This window comes from Phocoena sinus, chromosome 11 (assembly GCF_008692025.1).
Source record: "Phocoena sinus isolate mPhoSin1 chromosome 11, mPhoSin1.pri, whole genome shotgun sequence".
Lineage (NCBI taxonomy): Eukaryota > Metazoa > Chordata > Mammalia > Artiodactyla > Phocoenidae > Phocoena > Phocoena sinus.
The window spans coordinates 102,583,031-102,597,105 of NC_045773.1; the positions used below are offsets into that span (position 1 = coordinate 102,583,031).

At 47.5% G+C, this 14,075-nt stretch overlaps 1 protein-coding gene across 4 annotated transcripts in view; it reads left to right on the forward strand.

The window, feature by feature from the left end:
* Window positions 1-4,804: 4,804 nt before the first annotated feature.
* GMDS (GDP-mannose 4,6-dehydratase) overlaps window positions 4,805-14,075 on the forward strand; it is a 479,365-nt gene continuing 470,094 nt past the window's right edge. For 3 of the 4 annotated variants that reach the window (XR_004352102.1, XM_032648008.1, XM_032648006.1), the window contains exon 1: window positions 4,821-5,048. Coding sequence is in view for 3 of the 4 variants with exons in the window: in XM_032648008.1 (XP_032503899.1) it covers window positions 4,947-5,048 (102 nt within the window). In the remaining variant the exon portion in view is untranslated. Of the gene's footprint in view, window positions 5,049-14,075 lie in introns of all 4 variants that reach the window. The other variant, XM_032648007.1, reaches the window with a different exon arrangement.

The following is a 14,075-nucleotide window of genomic DNA, read 5'->3' on the forward strand; positions in this document are numbered from 1 at the left end:
TTTCAGGAAGTCCTCACAAACCTTCCAATCCTGTTTCTAAAACTCTGCTACTTCTGCCACAAATCCTAAAACAGGAGACTCACACAAGTTAATTTTATTCTGAAGAGAAACACAGTGGAAGACAGAGGTCTGGGTTGTCTCATCTCCAGTGGAGTTGGAGCTGATAAGATTTTACTTAAAAATTCGCTACTTCGGGGCTTCCCAGGTGGTGCAGTGGTTGAGAGTCCGCCTGCCGATGCAGGGGACGCGGGTTCGTGCCCCGGTCCGGGAAGATCTCACATGCCGCGGAGCGGCTGGGCCCGTGAGCCATGGCCGCTGAGCCTGAGCGTCCAGAGCCTGTGCTCCTCAACGGGAGAGGCCACAACAGTGAGAGGCCCGCATACCCCAAAAAAAAAAAAAAAAAAAAAAAAATTCGCTAGTTCTATCCTGCTTTATTTACTGGAAAACTGGTATAAATCCTGAAATAGAGGGAAAGTAAAAAGGAAATGGTCTCTTCTTTCCCCCTGGATGTTTTCCCTGCTACAGCCCTTCTCTCTCAATTACACACACACACACACACACACAAAACCATTTCGTTGGCCTTTCTATGGAGGTTAAGGGTACCTGTCTGGAGTTTGTCTCGTCCGTACTGCTGTGTCCGTCAGAGTTTAGAGTGGGACACAGAAACCACCAAAGGCAATTCACGTAGAAAGGGATTTAAGGCAAGATATTCTGTTAACAAACTCTTTGCAAGAAAACAGTTTGGAAGTTTAAAACAAAACAAACAAACAAAAAACCCCAACTAATCATGCAATTACTACATGGCCAAGTAATTACACTCTTGGGCTAAGCGAAAACTATAGTCACACAAAAACCTGTACATGTATGTTCATAGCAGCTTTATCTGTAGCAGACCCAGACTAGAAGCAGCCCAAATACACTTCAATGGGTGAATGGCTGCACAAACCTGGGGCATCCACACCATGGATTGCTACTCAACAATAAAAAGGGATGGGCTGCTGATGCACACGACTGGGATGGACCCCCAGGAAACTTAGGCTCAGTGAGAAAAGCCAGTTCCCAAAGACTGCAAGCTGTATGAGTCCATTTATAATACTTTTTGAAGTGACAAAACTTGAGAAGTAAAGGGCAGATTAGTGGTTCCCAGGGATGAGAGATGGGGCTGTAAAAGGGCAGCAGGAGGCATCCTTGTGTTGCCAGATATTCTGTATTTTGATCTTGGTGGTAGATAAACGAACCTGAACATGTGATAAAATGGCATAAAGCTAAACACACGTATGTACAAATGAGTACAGGTAAAACTGGGGAAATCTGCATCATAGCAGCAAATTGTATCAATGTCAATATCCTGCTTGTGACGTTGCACCCTAGTTTTTGAGCATGTGACCATGCGGGAAATTGTGTAAAGGGTACATGGCATGTCACTGCATTAGTTCTTACGAATACATTTTAATCTACAATGATTTCAATAAAAACCTTGGTTTAGGAAAAAAAAAACAACTTTGTAAGGAGTGGAGGAACAGAAGCTAGAGGGCTATCACTGGGCTGCTGACGTCAAGGACACACCCACAGAGCTCCAAGCCAGAATTTAGGAAGTTGCTGCCGCCACCACCCTGACCGGCTCCGCTACTCATGCAACTTGTGACAGACCTAAACTTGGAACCTAGCTGCCGAAAACTTTTCTACTATGTGACCAGCAGGAGAAAGATGGTGCGTTTCCCTTCCACCTGTCACAGTCTGACTGGTGGAACTCAATTTCCAAAACTCTGGATGCAACATAACCTGGGAAATGTGGGCTTTAGCACTTCAGTTTTTCCAAATAGAATATGGAATGGAGTTGGAAGAGCCAATCATGGTTTTTACCCTAACCAGCTACTAGCTATGTGACCTTGGCAACGCTTTTTACAAATTGCAATCACCATTCTTAGATGACATGTTATATAAGGTTCTGGACACAATTCCAACGTGTTTTGGGAAGGGTTTCCCATACCACCAAGGAGCAACCTTCCGACATCAGCTGGGTGTGTCCTAACAATGCAACTCAATTTTTTTTTTGGCCAGGGATTGACCCCACGCCCCCTGCAGTGGAAGCGTGGTGTGTCTTAACCACTGGACCGCCAGGGAAGTCCCAGCGTAACTCAATTCTGACACTGGTTACCAGGAGGTAGCCGCCCCTAATCCAAGGAGAGAGGCTACAGAAGGAACCAACCCTGCTAACACCTGATCTTGGACTTTCAACCTCCAGAACTGTGAGGAAACAAAATTCTGTTGTTTAAGCTCTCAGTCTGTGGCAGCCTCAGCAAACCAATATACTGCTCTACCACTGTTCTTGGGCCCTCTCCAGATTCTGGGACAGCAAGACGATAGAAATGAGTGTCGCTCCCACAAGACTCCTAGGTGAGCAAAGTTTTTTATTGGAAGGAGAGCTGGTGCACGAGGGAGAAGGTATGAAAGAATGCCAGGTCCCCGAGGACTTTCAGGGAAGGGGTTTTAAAGGCCATGTGAGGGAGGGGATGCAGGAGCCTGTGCTCAGGTCTCCGATTGGCTGGTGTCAAGGTGAAGTTTCGAGCATCATCAACCATCTGGTTTCAATAGGTCTGGGGTCCACATGCTTGTAGTCAGCAGTTTTCATCTGCTTCCTGCAAAAACAACTTAGGAATGTGTGTCAGGCCTTTATCTATATCTTTCAGGGAACCGGCAGTTCAGTGGTTCTGCTAGGTGGCGGTTTTACAGTCCTGCTTTTATTCTTTGGAAAATATGTACATTCATCAGTGGAACAGAGATAATCTTCTACTCCTGTGGGTCTCTGGTTATTGTCTCAGAAGGCCAAGCCTTTAGGTGCTTTGTTTTACTGGGCCTGTCAAGCCCACTAACTCAAGGCCATTCCCCGGTCCTTTTCCAAAACGGCTGTACTCCTGTCTTCCTGTCTCATCACCTTTCTTCAGAGAATTTTTCTAGAGAAATTTCCTTCTTTTTAAACCTCCCACTGTATCTCTGAACTACCATTTCCCTCAATATTTTGCAATTATTTTATTTGCAGGCCCTAAAATAGAATTGCTTTTCTTTCCGTGGGTCTTCCATTGTCATGTTTCTTACCAGGACAGGTCAGCAGTGTGATCGGAGGTCTCGGCTGCCGGATAAACTTGGCACGTTCTCCCTAAGGATCCATTTTTTCAGCAATTTGGGGGAATGTTAAATAATTTATCTGCAAATTAATTCAAAGCATATTTATATTAAAACAAACATAAGTTTTTAATAGAATCTAGTAGATTTCAAAGACATTTCTTGCTTATAGCGAGTTGCCCTAGTGAGAGGGTTTCCTCTCCTCTGCCTCAGGGCCTCTCTGTTCACCAGTGATGCAGCCCTTTGCTGGGGCTAGTAACAGACCTTCCTTTAGTCATTCTCTGAATGGAACGGACAGGGGAGAGGCAAGTGAATCCAGAGACAAGTCTATCCATAAAGTTAAGGCATATTGCTGACATGCTTAGGGGACAGAGAGATTTTTAATGAAATCCTGAGCTCTTCTATTTTAGGATTTGAAGGGTGTAAGGGTCTTTCCCCCCACGCCCACCCCCATTTTTTGTATGGGCCCTGCCAGCATGCAGGATCCTAGTTCCCCGACCAGGGATTGAACCCGCGCCCCCACCTGCAGTGGAACCGTGGAGTCTTCACCACTGGACCGCCAGGGAAGTCCCAAGTCTGTAAGGGTCTTGCAGGTTAGGTTGGGCACCTCCTAGTCACTCAGTTTGTCATTTCAAGTGCTGGTCTGTGCTGATCTGTTGGGGAGAGGAATATGTACAGTGCAGAGAACCAGAGCAGTGGGGACAAGGAAGTTCCTCTCTCCTCCCTGGTTCCGGCCAATGCTTAGGTACACACACCTGCTACCCTGCCAGTGTCTGAGTCAGTTCCTCTCCTCTCCCTGACCTATGTGCAGCTGCCATACGGAAGCCAAATTCGACAGACGTCAAGCGAGGACGCCACCTTGCATCTGAATTACTTTTTGAAATTCGGCATGTCCAGGTTTACTGACCTGTACAGTCTTTTCAACATTTCCTTCTGCTGCACATGGTTGGGGTCAGAAACTTTCGTCTTGCTCTGCCAGTACTCTGACTACAGCATTTTGAATCGAGTTACTTGGAATCTCGTGCCTGGTTCCAAGCCTCAGAAAAACGCGAGGAGATCCAGAAAGCAGGTTAGGCGTGAGGCCGGTCATTGCCCCTATCCGTTACTCCATTCAGGGGCCTTGTAACGCTAGTGCCCTTCAGGAAACAGAGAACCAGACTCCTCAAAGGGCACTGCAGCAGGTTTCCAGGAATTACTTATCAAAGCCGATGACCCAGGGGCCGTGACCCCTAGATTCGGACGGGATTCAGGGCTTTCTCCTAAGGGAAAGGTCTGCCCCTACTTCTTCCCAGCATCCTCAGATAGTGTGACCATTCCTGGGAGATTCAGGAGGGTGGAGGGGAGGACGTGCAGCGTGAGATGGTGAAGTCGGGCCGCCGACGACCCGCCCCGTCCACTGGCAGCCCTTGCAAGCAGCATGCCTGGCGCAAAGACCCGGCATCCCAGCCTCTTCTAAGGCTCTGGATAAGCCCGCGCAGGCGCGCCCGACGCCCCGCCCTTCAGGCGCAGGCACCGCCTACAAGCCCCGCCCCGCCTGGTTCGCGCGCTGCCGGAAGTGGGCGGGGCCTGCTCTGGCTGGGAGGCCGTCGGCGGGGAGGGCGGGGCCTGCCGCCGGCGCGGCGGTGCGTCGCGCGGTGATGCGGCTGACGCTGCGCCCGCCAGGCCGCAGCCCGGCCGCCCCGCCCCCGGCCCGCCCCGCCGGCCTCCCGGGCGGCCCTGTCAGAGTGCGGCGGCGGGCGGCGCGGGGCTGGTCCTTGTAGCCGGCGAGGAGGCTCCTGCGGCACACCCCCGTCGGTCGGCGCCTCTCTACTGCGCGCGCGGACATGGCTCAGGCAGCGGCGCGCTGCCCCAGCGCCCGCGGCTCCGGGGACGGCGAGACTGGCAAGCCCAGGAAGGTGGCGCTCATCACGGGCATCACGGGCCAGGTGAGCGGGGGCAGGGGCCGCGGGCACGTGTGCGCTCGGGGCGCCGGTGGGACGGCCGCGGGGGCGCCGGGAGCTCGGGCCGCGGGGAGGCCGGTGCCCGCGCGCGGGGGCTCCCTTGCTGCCCGGTCCCCTCGCCCGGGTCCCAGGTCGCGGAGGAAGTAAGAGGGAGCGGTGCTGTGCAGTCCCAGACCAGGAAATGTTTTCCTGTTTTGTGTTTTCTTACACATTAAAAGCCCACCTCGCAGGAACTTCCAAGACCGCGGCCGCACCTGGACGGGGGGCAGGCTGGTCCGGGCTCGGGCCGGGTCCCCTCCCTGCCCCAGACCCTCAGGAGTGTCCCACGAGCGGCGGGAGGCGCCGGGGCCGGGCCTCTCGGGTCCCCCCCGGGCGGTGGCGGTGCCGACACCCGGTGCTCAGGAAGTGATGGGGTGAATAAAGGTGATAATCCTGATGTGCACGCAGGCTGTGCTTATTACGCGCCGTCACTTGGCTGATAGGACTTCATTTAGTTTTCCCAGATGCTCTTTGAGGCGGTGCTCTTATGTTCTCCACTTCACAGATGGGGAAACCGAAGCCCGCGGTCAAAGCGCTAGGAAGTGTCCAGTTGGGATTCACACTGCTGTCAGACTCTCTGGCAGAAGAAAAGAGGTAGAAACTGTCTAGGCGTACAGTCAAAGGGCGTTAGACAGTTGTAACTGCTGGATACCTGGTTACTTCCTAGTTACTCATGCATCGTGCTGTGTGTAAGGTAATTACAGTAAACCCCGGTTTGAAAACTGGTGGGAGGGGTGGCGGGGAGGGACAGGGATCTGAGGCTGAGTAAGAGAACCCTCAAATTCAGTCAAGGGCCTGCATACTTTCAATATTATGGAGAAATTAGTTAAGCTCTTCGTGTAACTCTGTTGGTATGGCTTATGCCTACGGAAGTGCCAGCAGCGTGAATCCATGCAGGTTAGAAGGGAAGCCTTATTTAGAGCCGGAGTACAGTGGTCGGGTAGGTGCTGAGTGGCCTCCTCCAGGCTGTCTTCCTGAGCTACTCCCTGGCCAGACAGTTCTGGCTCCCCACTTCATTTCCACCTTAAAACCCCTGCTTGAGGGTCAGGCTCCTTCTAACCTCTGCACCAGTATCTCCCACTTCCCTCCAACCCCACCCTGTGCATTGTCCCCTCATCTGTTGGGTGTTGTGCTGGCTTCTGCAGCCCCTGGCACAGTGCTGAACTCTGGTTGCCACGTAAATCCCTGCTGGTGGAGTTTACTGCTCTGCTTTGCATTTATCTCCCAGGACAGTGACTCCCGCCGTGGGTCTCGGAGTGCTGTGAGGTTAATGCAAAGGGTCTGGAGAGCCATACCTGCTGTCCAGTTTCTTAGTCGTGTTGGGTGAGAGCTTGTTGAGCTACTCACTCTGCTGAACATTTTATATATTCCTATGTAAGAGGCAGGTACAGTTTTTGTCCCTGTTTTACACCTGGCTTAGTAAGTAAGGTTAAGTATGTTTCCTGAGGGCGCACACCTCATGAGTGTCAGGGCTGAGATCTGAACCCAAGAGTTGCTCTAAGCCATTTTGTTATACTGCCTCTGTGGTAAGCCACCCACATTAAGTTACAGCCCTGTGTGTGTGTGTGTGTGAGAGAGAGAGCTAGAGAGAGAGACAGAGACAGAGACAGAGACAGAGACGGGGAGTAGGGGAGAGAGAGGGATTGTTTACTCTAAGAAGAGGTCTCAGATTCGAGGTGAGATTGAAACCGCTGCTCTGGCCCTTAGGGCTCTCGTGGCCTTTGTGCTAAGATGGGCTCTTGCATGGGTTGTCCCACGTTCGCCCTTGAGAGTGCGTGCAGGTGGCCAGGGTGCCTGTCTGCTGTGCATCTCTAGTGCTCACTGCCAGCAGTCACTCCAGTTTTCTTCCTCCTGTCTCTTCCTGACAGTAGTTGTGAATCATTCCCGGAGTTTTTTTACCTTATTAAATCACCTCGAAGAAAACCAGGCTGTGCTCTGCATTGCTACTTCAAGACCCTCCGCCAGCCATCCCCAGGGCTCACCTCATGGTCTAATTATGCTTGCTCTTTGCTACACCAGGGAAATGTTATTGCTGGTCCCTGAATATTGCCTTGTACCTCCGTGGGGTCATTATTTTGCACCTGAATGCCCTCACTAGTCTTACTCCTTTTAACTTAGCTAAAAGCCTCAGCCAAATGCAATCATTCCAGGCTTTGTATTTTCAATTCTTTGTATTTACAGATGTGCAATCCATGTTGGCTACATAGATAGTTTGTATAGCTTAGTTTTTTGGTTTGTTAACTCCTTTAGGGTAGAAACCTTCTTTTGAGCTTACTACCTCCCGTGTGGCTTCACCTAGTGGGCTTCCAAAATGTTGACTTACTCTTCTCATGAACAGAACTTGTCTCTACTGTGTGTCTGCAGGGTGCAAGGCTTGCTTTGTGGCTGCTGGGAGCCAGAGCCTACGTAAGCTGTACTCTCTGCCCTCCAGGATCTCACAGTTTTTGAGGGACTTAATGCACATGTCAAAGTCCGTATTTTACAAATATGTTAGGGGCCACATGCCTGGTTCATCCAACCTCACTGAATGCTGGCAGTAGCAGGGGCTGTGTCTGGGGAGAACAGCGTGTACAGGAGTGTAGAGAGGGGAGAGTTAGGGGGGCCATGAGGACCAAACATAGTAATAATGGGAGGAAAGAGAATTTATTACATTTTGTACCCCTTGCTTATTTCCAAAAAGATTCTGAGGTGGCTTCAATAAAAAAACACAGCATTGGACCATCCTAAGAGGAATGAAAAAAAATAGGAGTCTGCAGTGAAGGCTGTAGAAAGATGGAGGTAGTGTCCCCAGCACTGAGGACGGCTGCCAGGTGGGCATGAAATGCAGCTTTGAGCTTCCTGACCGTCGAGGCAGAGTGGGTGGGCACGTGGAACTTTGTTAGTACTGAACTCTCGCGGGGACACAGCAACCTGATGCACAATGAGCTCGATAGAGTCATCTCCTCAGGACGCTCTTGTTACCCTGACGGACTGTGGGAGCACATTTTTCGGTAGGTGGAGACTTCAGAGAACTGAATGGTCAGCGTTTGTGGATTTTTCCCTTTCTGATATCTGTTATGTCAAGCTAGTGTCTGCCAGGAGCATAGGCAAGTTGGAACTGTAGATTACCTTGTCAGGTGTCCTTGGTACGAAATTAATATTGGTGTTCTAAATATGGAAGAACTGACACGTTGAGGTCTTCCACACCTGCAAGTAGCCTAGGTTTTCCTTAGGAAGCACTTTAGATGTGGTCAGACATCTAAGCAAACACCAAGTCCAGAGTTCTGCGCCATGACACATGGAAGGCAAAGCGTTTATCTTTAAATGGTTGGAAAGTTAGTCCTGGTCAAGAGGAGTTAACTTGTCTGCCGTTGGCAGACAACACATTTTTACCAAGTCTTGCGTAGAGGAAAGAGATGGACCCTTTGAGCTGTCAGGCAGATTATTTAAGCCGTAATATTTTGTTTCAGAATTTTATTTTTATGGCCTTATTTTTTATTTTCACTAATTTAATTATTTTCTTTTGAGCATGTTCTAGCTGCCATCAGACAACCATAGCCTTTAAAGAGAGCATGTTTAAAACAGATAGCCAGATTCCCTAGACTTAGGTGGCTCTCACAGGCTTTATCTTCTTCATTTAAGAATTAATTTAAGATGCTGGAAAATGGTAATTGAGAATTGGCAGGAAGTACCATTCTTTCCACAGTTTTCCTTATCCCTTTTAAATAATGCTTCAATGGGCTCATAATAGATGACGGGGATATAACTTCTTCTGGTTTTACTTTCTAATCCATATTTGGTGTCCCGCAAGTTTCTGCATTCTAGTATCGGCATCAGAATCATCATTTGTGTAGATGGAGATTTAGTGAAATGTGATGAAGTCTACTAAAATAGCCATTGGTAATGGCTACATGGAATCGCGGAGCCAAAGCTGTGTCCAGTTCAAGGGAGAGGCCCATGATAGATTAGTGATGTCTGCCTGGGAGAGGGATGGGAGTGATGGCACAGTGCTCTGTCTTTACAGGATTGTGACTCCTTGGGTTTAGGAAAAAAGTGTCTTAATCACTTATCCCCTATATCTAGCATAACTGGTAAAGATTAGGTACTCAAAATATTTCATAATTAAGTCTTTACTTGCTGATGTTTATTATCTTGCAGAAAAGTTGCCTGGAAGTTGTAGAAGTCTGTAGAAATGAGAACAGAATGCAGTTGTTGTTGGTTGGGTAGAAGCAAGGCATTTCAGGGTACTGTGGGGGAATTGGACAGTATATACCCAACATAGCTGCAATTTAGGAGATAAAATGATTTGTTGTAACTTCAGATTTAAAGGATTTAGAAAATACCCATTTCAGGGAAAAAAAGTAACATATCCAGTTTTGTATGATAGATTTCCTACCGTTTTTGTACTCATGTTAACCATTGAATTAAAAAAAATACTCCGTTGTCGTGTGCGTTGAGCTCTTCGTCCTGGAGTTAAATAACCATCATCGTGTGGAGGAGGAGGGGAGGCTGAGAAGGTGTGATTCCCCAGGTCACGCAGCCGGTTAGCACGGGGCGAGGACTGATCAACGCTGTCCTTCACGGACAACGGCAAAGGGGCTGCTGTGAGCCAGAAAAACTGGGGTAAAGGAGTCTATGGTAGTGAAATGTGGAGCATGGTGTTCTGTCAAGTTGAATAATAATAAATTACACCTGGAAAGCAATCAAATCTATTTCAGTATTTAATAGTATTTAATTTACAAAGGAAAATTAATAAAATACAGGGACTAGAGAAGGTGGTTCACGTGAGGCCATTCCTTAGAGAACTCGGACACTCACTTCGTTGGAGGCGTATGCTGTCCCGAGCTAGAGTTGCCTCTGGAGCCTGCAGACTTCTTGAGCATGGCCTGTCTCCCCGTTACGCACGAAAGCCCAGTGCTTCTGTCTCCATGTGGGGCTTTGGGACTCCAGGGCTGAAATCGAGGGGAGTTTTATTAGCTACCACCTGATCGCCGAGATGAACTAGAAGAACTGCTAATTGTACTTGTGATCTTGAACGGCTTTCTTTGAGGTGTGGAGTTCTCAACTTGCCTGTCCTTTGAAGCAGCCTTTCCTCAACTTTTGCTAGAGGTTTTCACTAAACTGGGATTATTTGGCTATGATTCCATGTAAAGAATCAGGCTTAAGGAGTGAGGCAAAATGTTTGCCTTTAACCAGGATTCTGGACACTTGGTAGATGATTATTTGGCGGGGGGGCACAGAAAAAATTTACTGACATTGATAGAATGATTGCTGTGTGCCAGGCAGTGTGCCCAGCATTTTATATAAATTATCTCATTTAACTGTGGGTGGTAGGTATTTTTACTGTCCTCCCTATACCGAGCAAGGAAACTGAGATTTGGAGAACTTCAGACTTGCCTGAGAACCTCTTGCACCAGTCTTTTCTCAGGACCTTCTCTCCTGTGTCAAGTCAGACTAGCTCTGTTGGCCAGATTGTTGACAAACTGTACAAGTTCACTGCTCTTGAGAAGCAGGTTGTTTTTAAAGGCTGCTTTTTGATTAGTGCTTTACCATGCTGTTTAGGTGATATTAACATTACTGGCCTGTGTGTCTAGGAGAAGTCTGGGGTGAGGGGGGGAAGCGGGGCTGAGGGCTGCCCTCTGAAGCCTGCTGAAGACCCCTGGTGGCTTCTTCCCAGTTCTCTGAGGGTTTTACGGTAAGAAATGGAGATGGGGGAGCAGAGTGGCTTCCCTGCCCACAGACCTCCCGGTGGAGGGTCAAGAGCCAGCAGCCACTTCGTGGGCCCTCAGAAGCGGGCCAGGGCTGCAGCTTGGGTGAGGGCGGTCTGGTTGGAGCCTGTGGCGGCAGAGCTTGCCCGCCGCCCAACGTGCACAGGGACAGCCAGGTCTCCGGGTGGTGGAGGGAGGCGGGCGAGGGCCCTTCTCCACCTGCACGTGGACCGGAGTCACAGCTCCGGGTTCACTTGCTGTGCTTCTTTCCTCTCTGCAGAGTGGGGTTTGTCCTTGCTGTCAAGGCCCAGATTCCTGAGGAGACTAAGAAGTCTCCTGTTCTAGACTCTTGGACGCCGTCATGTAAGCTGGAACATCTTTTGGCCTGCAGAGTGCCCTTAACGGATACTTTGGACTTGCCTTTTCTCCAGGTGGTAGTTTAATCTGAAGAGATGCTTCCCTGACTTGAGAGGACCCTCCTCTCTTCTCTCTTTCAGTAAGCCTTGCATTCGGGCTGAGGGGTAGGTAGTTCTCTATTTCATATCCCCAAAATTTCCAGTAGCAATTTGGTGTTTTGTTGTTGTTGTTTTTTGCTTAATTAATCTTTTCTCCTGGAGGCACTTACATTTGGGGGCAGATCATCCTGTACTTAGTGATGGAAGTACGAGTGCTCATGATTAATTTGGTCGACGGATGTTTGAGTGCCAACGATGTGTCGGGCACTGGGGATACGACAGTGAACAGAACAGACAAAAATGAGCCTCCTGTGACACTCATGTTCTGGGTGGTGGTGATGGCGGTGATGGTGGGTGGATGACAGTAATTAAGGTGTGTTGAGCATGCACTCTGTGCCAGGCACCGCTTAGCGGGCTTTACACCTGTTTCCTTTCTGGAGCAACGGAGCCCTCCTCTGAGGCGGTCTTCTTGTCACCCCTGAGGAACGCAGAGGTTAAACAGATAGCCCGAAGGTCACTCCCGTCCTTGTTTGCAAAGTCAGAGGTGAAATGTAAATCCCAGTAATTTTATTTTCTATCAAATTTATTGCTAGAATTAACAAATAAATTCTAAGGAGAGGTAAATAGGTGGTGTGTCAAATTTGAAAAATAAAGCATATTCAAGAGTTTTTTTTTGTTTGTTTTTGCAGTTGTGGAAAGATACGGATTATAGTAGTAAAATAAGCCTGTATTAATCGCTACGTTATATGCCCCTTATTTTATTTTCTTTGCTGTCATTTAGGTCACACCGTTAATTAATTCGTTGATGACTTACCTTGTGAACTCCCTAAGTGCTGGGACTCTGTCTTGGGACAAGTGGAAGAGGAGTTGGATTTCTTGGCCAGTGTGGGTTTCAGCTACTGCTTAGCTACTTAGGAGCTGCATCGATTTGGGCAGGGTATTTACCTTTGCTGCCAGGTTGGAAGAGTTATTCCTACCGAATAGAAAAGAAGTCTGGCATGGAATAGGGCGTTTGCCCCATGACTAGAATGGACCTCTCTTCACAGAGCTAACCAGATAGTGAGAGTACTCCAATACGGGGAAACGACATTGAATGTGGAGGGCACCAAAGTCAGCCTTGCTCCGTGGGGGGCATCTATCGCCTAGGGCGGAAAGTTCCCAGGGATTTGGAATCAGCCACAAGCTATAAACAAATTTGACGTCTGGTGCGTGTGAGAGGATTGTGGGCAGTGGACTGGACTCTAATCCTCCTTACTGTGATTTGCGGTCCAGGAGGAAAGGTTTGGCATAACTGGGAACGAGAAGGATGTCTTCAGTCCTGTCCTGCTTTGGTCAAAGACTGTTATGCGGTGAAACTTTTTTTTATGTCTTTACATTACACATAATTAATTGATTAACTGAGGAAAGAGCGTGGACCTGAGAATCAGAGGCTGGGTTTTAACACCAGTTAATTGTATAGCCTTAATTTTTTCTTAATCCATAATATGAAGGGATCACCTGGCGATCTCTAAAGTCTGTTCAGAGTGGAGCATGCCATAACTTTAGGATTGAACACGAATTATAGCTTATTGTGTGCAAAAAAGTCTTGTATTTAAGCAGTGCAGTCATTTAATAGCAGTTTCAAAGCTAAGGCCAATAGGAGAATTAAAAAAAAAATAAAACCAGTGACTGTTAACTGTACTGAATTTATAATTAAGTGTGTAAACTGGGAAGAAATTCACATATGAGTTGTATTTTGCTAGAATTTATAAGGTTAAAGCAGGAATTCTGAGCTGTCTGCCCTGGTAGGTTTTACCAAATGAAGTGGTTTTTTGGTGAGGAAGGATTTAAAATTCCTGTTATTTATTTTTTGGATTGAAATATTAAAAAATATAAGAATCTGTATTTTGAGCTTAGTGTTTAATAGTGGAGGGTCTATTCATTCAGTAAATATCTGCTGAGATTTATTCTGGGTTGAGCTAGGTGCTAGGCATATAGCCACCAGCAAGATGGATATGATGTTGTTCTCAAGGAGCTGATAGTCCAGGGGGGACAAGTGATTTGACAGGTAATTTTACAGCATACTAATTGCTATGATGATGATAAGAGAGTCACTGAATCACAAGGAGATCTTCCCTTAAATAAAAATGATCCATAGTATCATTAATTCAGCAGATTTATTGAGCATCACTTAGCTTGGAAGTTTCTGGTTATGAATGCCATTGTATTAAAAGGGTTAGCTGTGAGGCCTTTCTGTAGGAAGCTGAGCTGCTGAAGGATCCCCTGTATGCTCCTTTTTTCTTCTTTTTGATGTAGAAATCCTCATAGTCTAGTATTTCGTGAAGGATGTTCCTATTTTCATTCTCACTTTTCTATCTCAAAAGCTGTATTTCCAGCCTTTAACATTTATTCCATTTGGAGACCTTGCCAGTTATTTGATCAGATATATTTATGTATGTACCGGGGAATCATAGACCAAGTGAGGAAGCGTTTATGAACTGTCATTGTGTGATGACATAACGTAGGGGGCAGGTCAAATTTTTCTTTTTGGCTGATCAAATTTGAGTTTAACAGAATACTCCCAATATAGTAACTAATGGTGAGTTAGTGTCAGCCAGACAATTGATATTTGTTTTAGGGTTTGATAACTAATTTTTGAGCCAGTATTGTAGACAGAGACATAAGAGGTTAAAATCAGATAATTTTGTTTTGTACTAGAATATTAGGTGTACAATTATTTGAACCAGCATATACTTTTAAATGTTTTGTTCCCTGTAGTATCCCCAGTGTGTAAAGTGCAGAGTGTAAGACATGGTACAGGACTCAGAGTAGGTAGGGAAGGAAGCAGACGT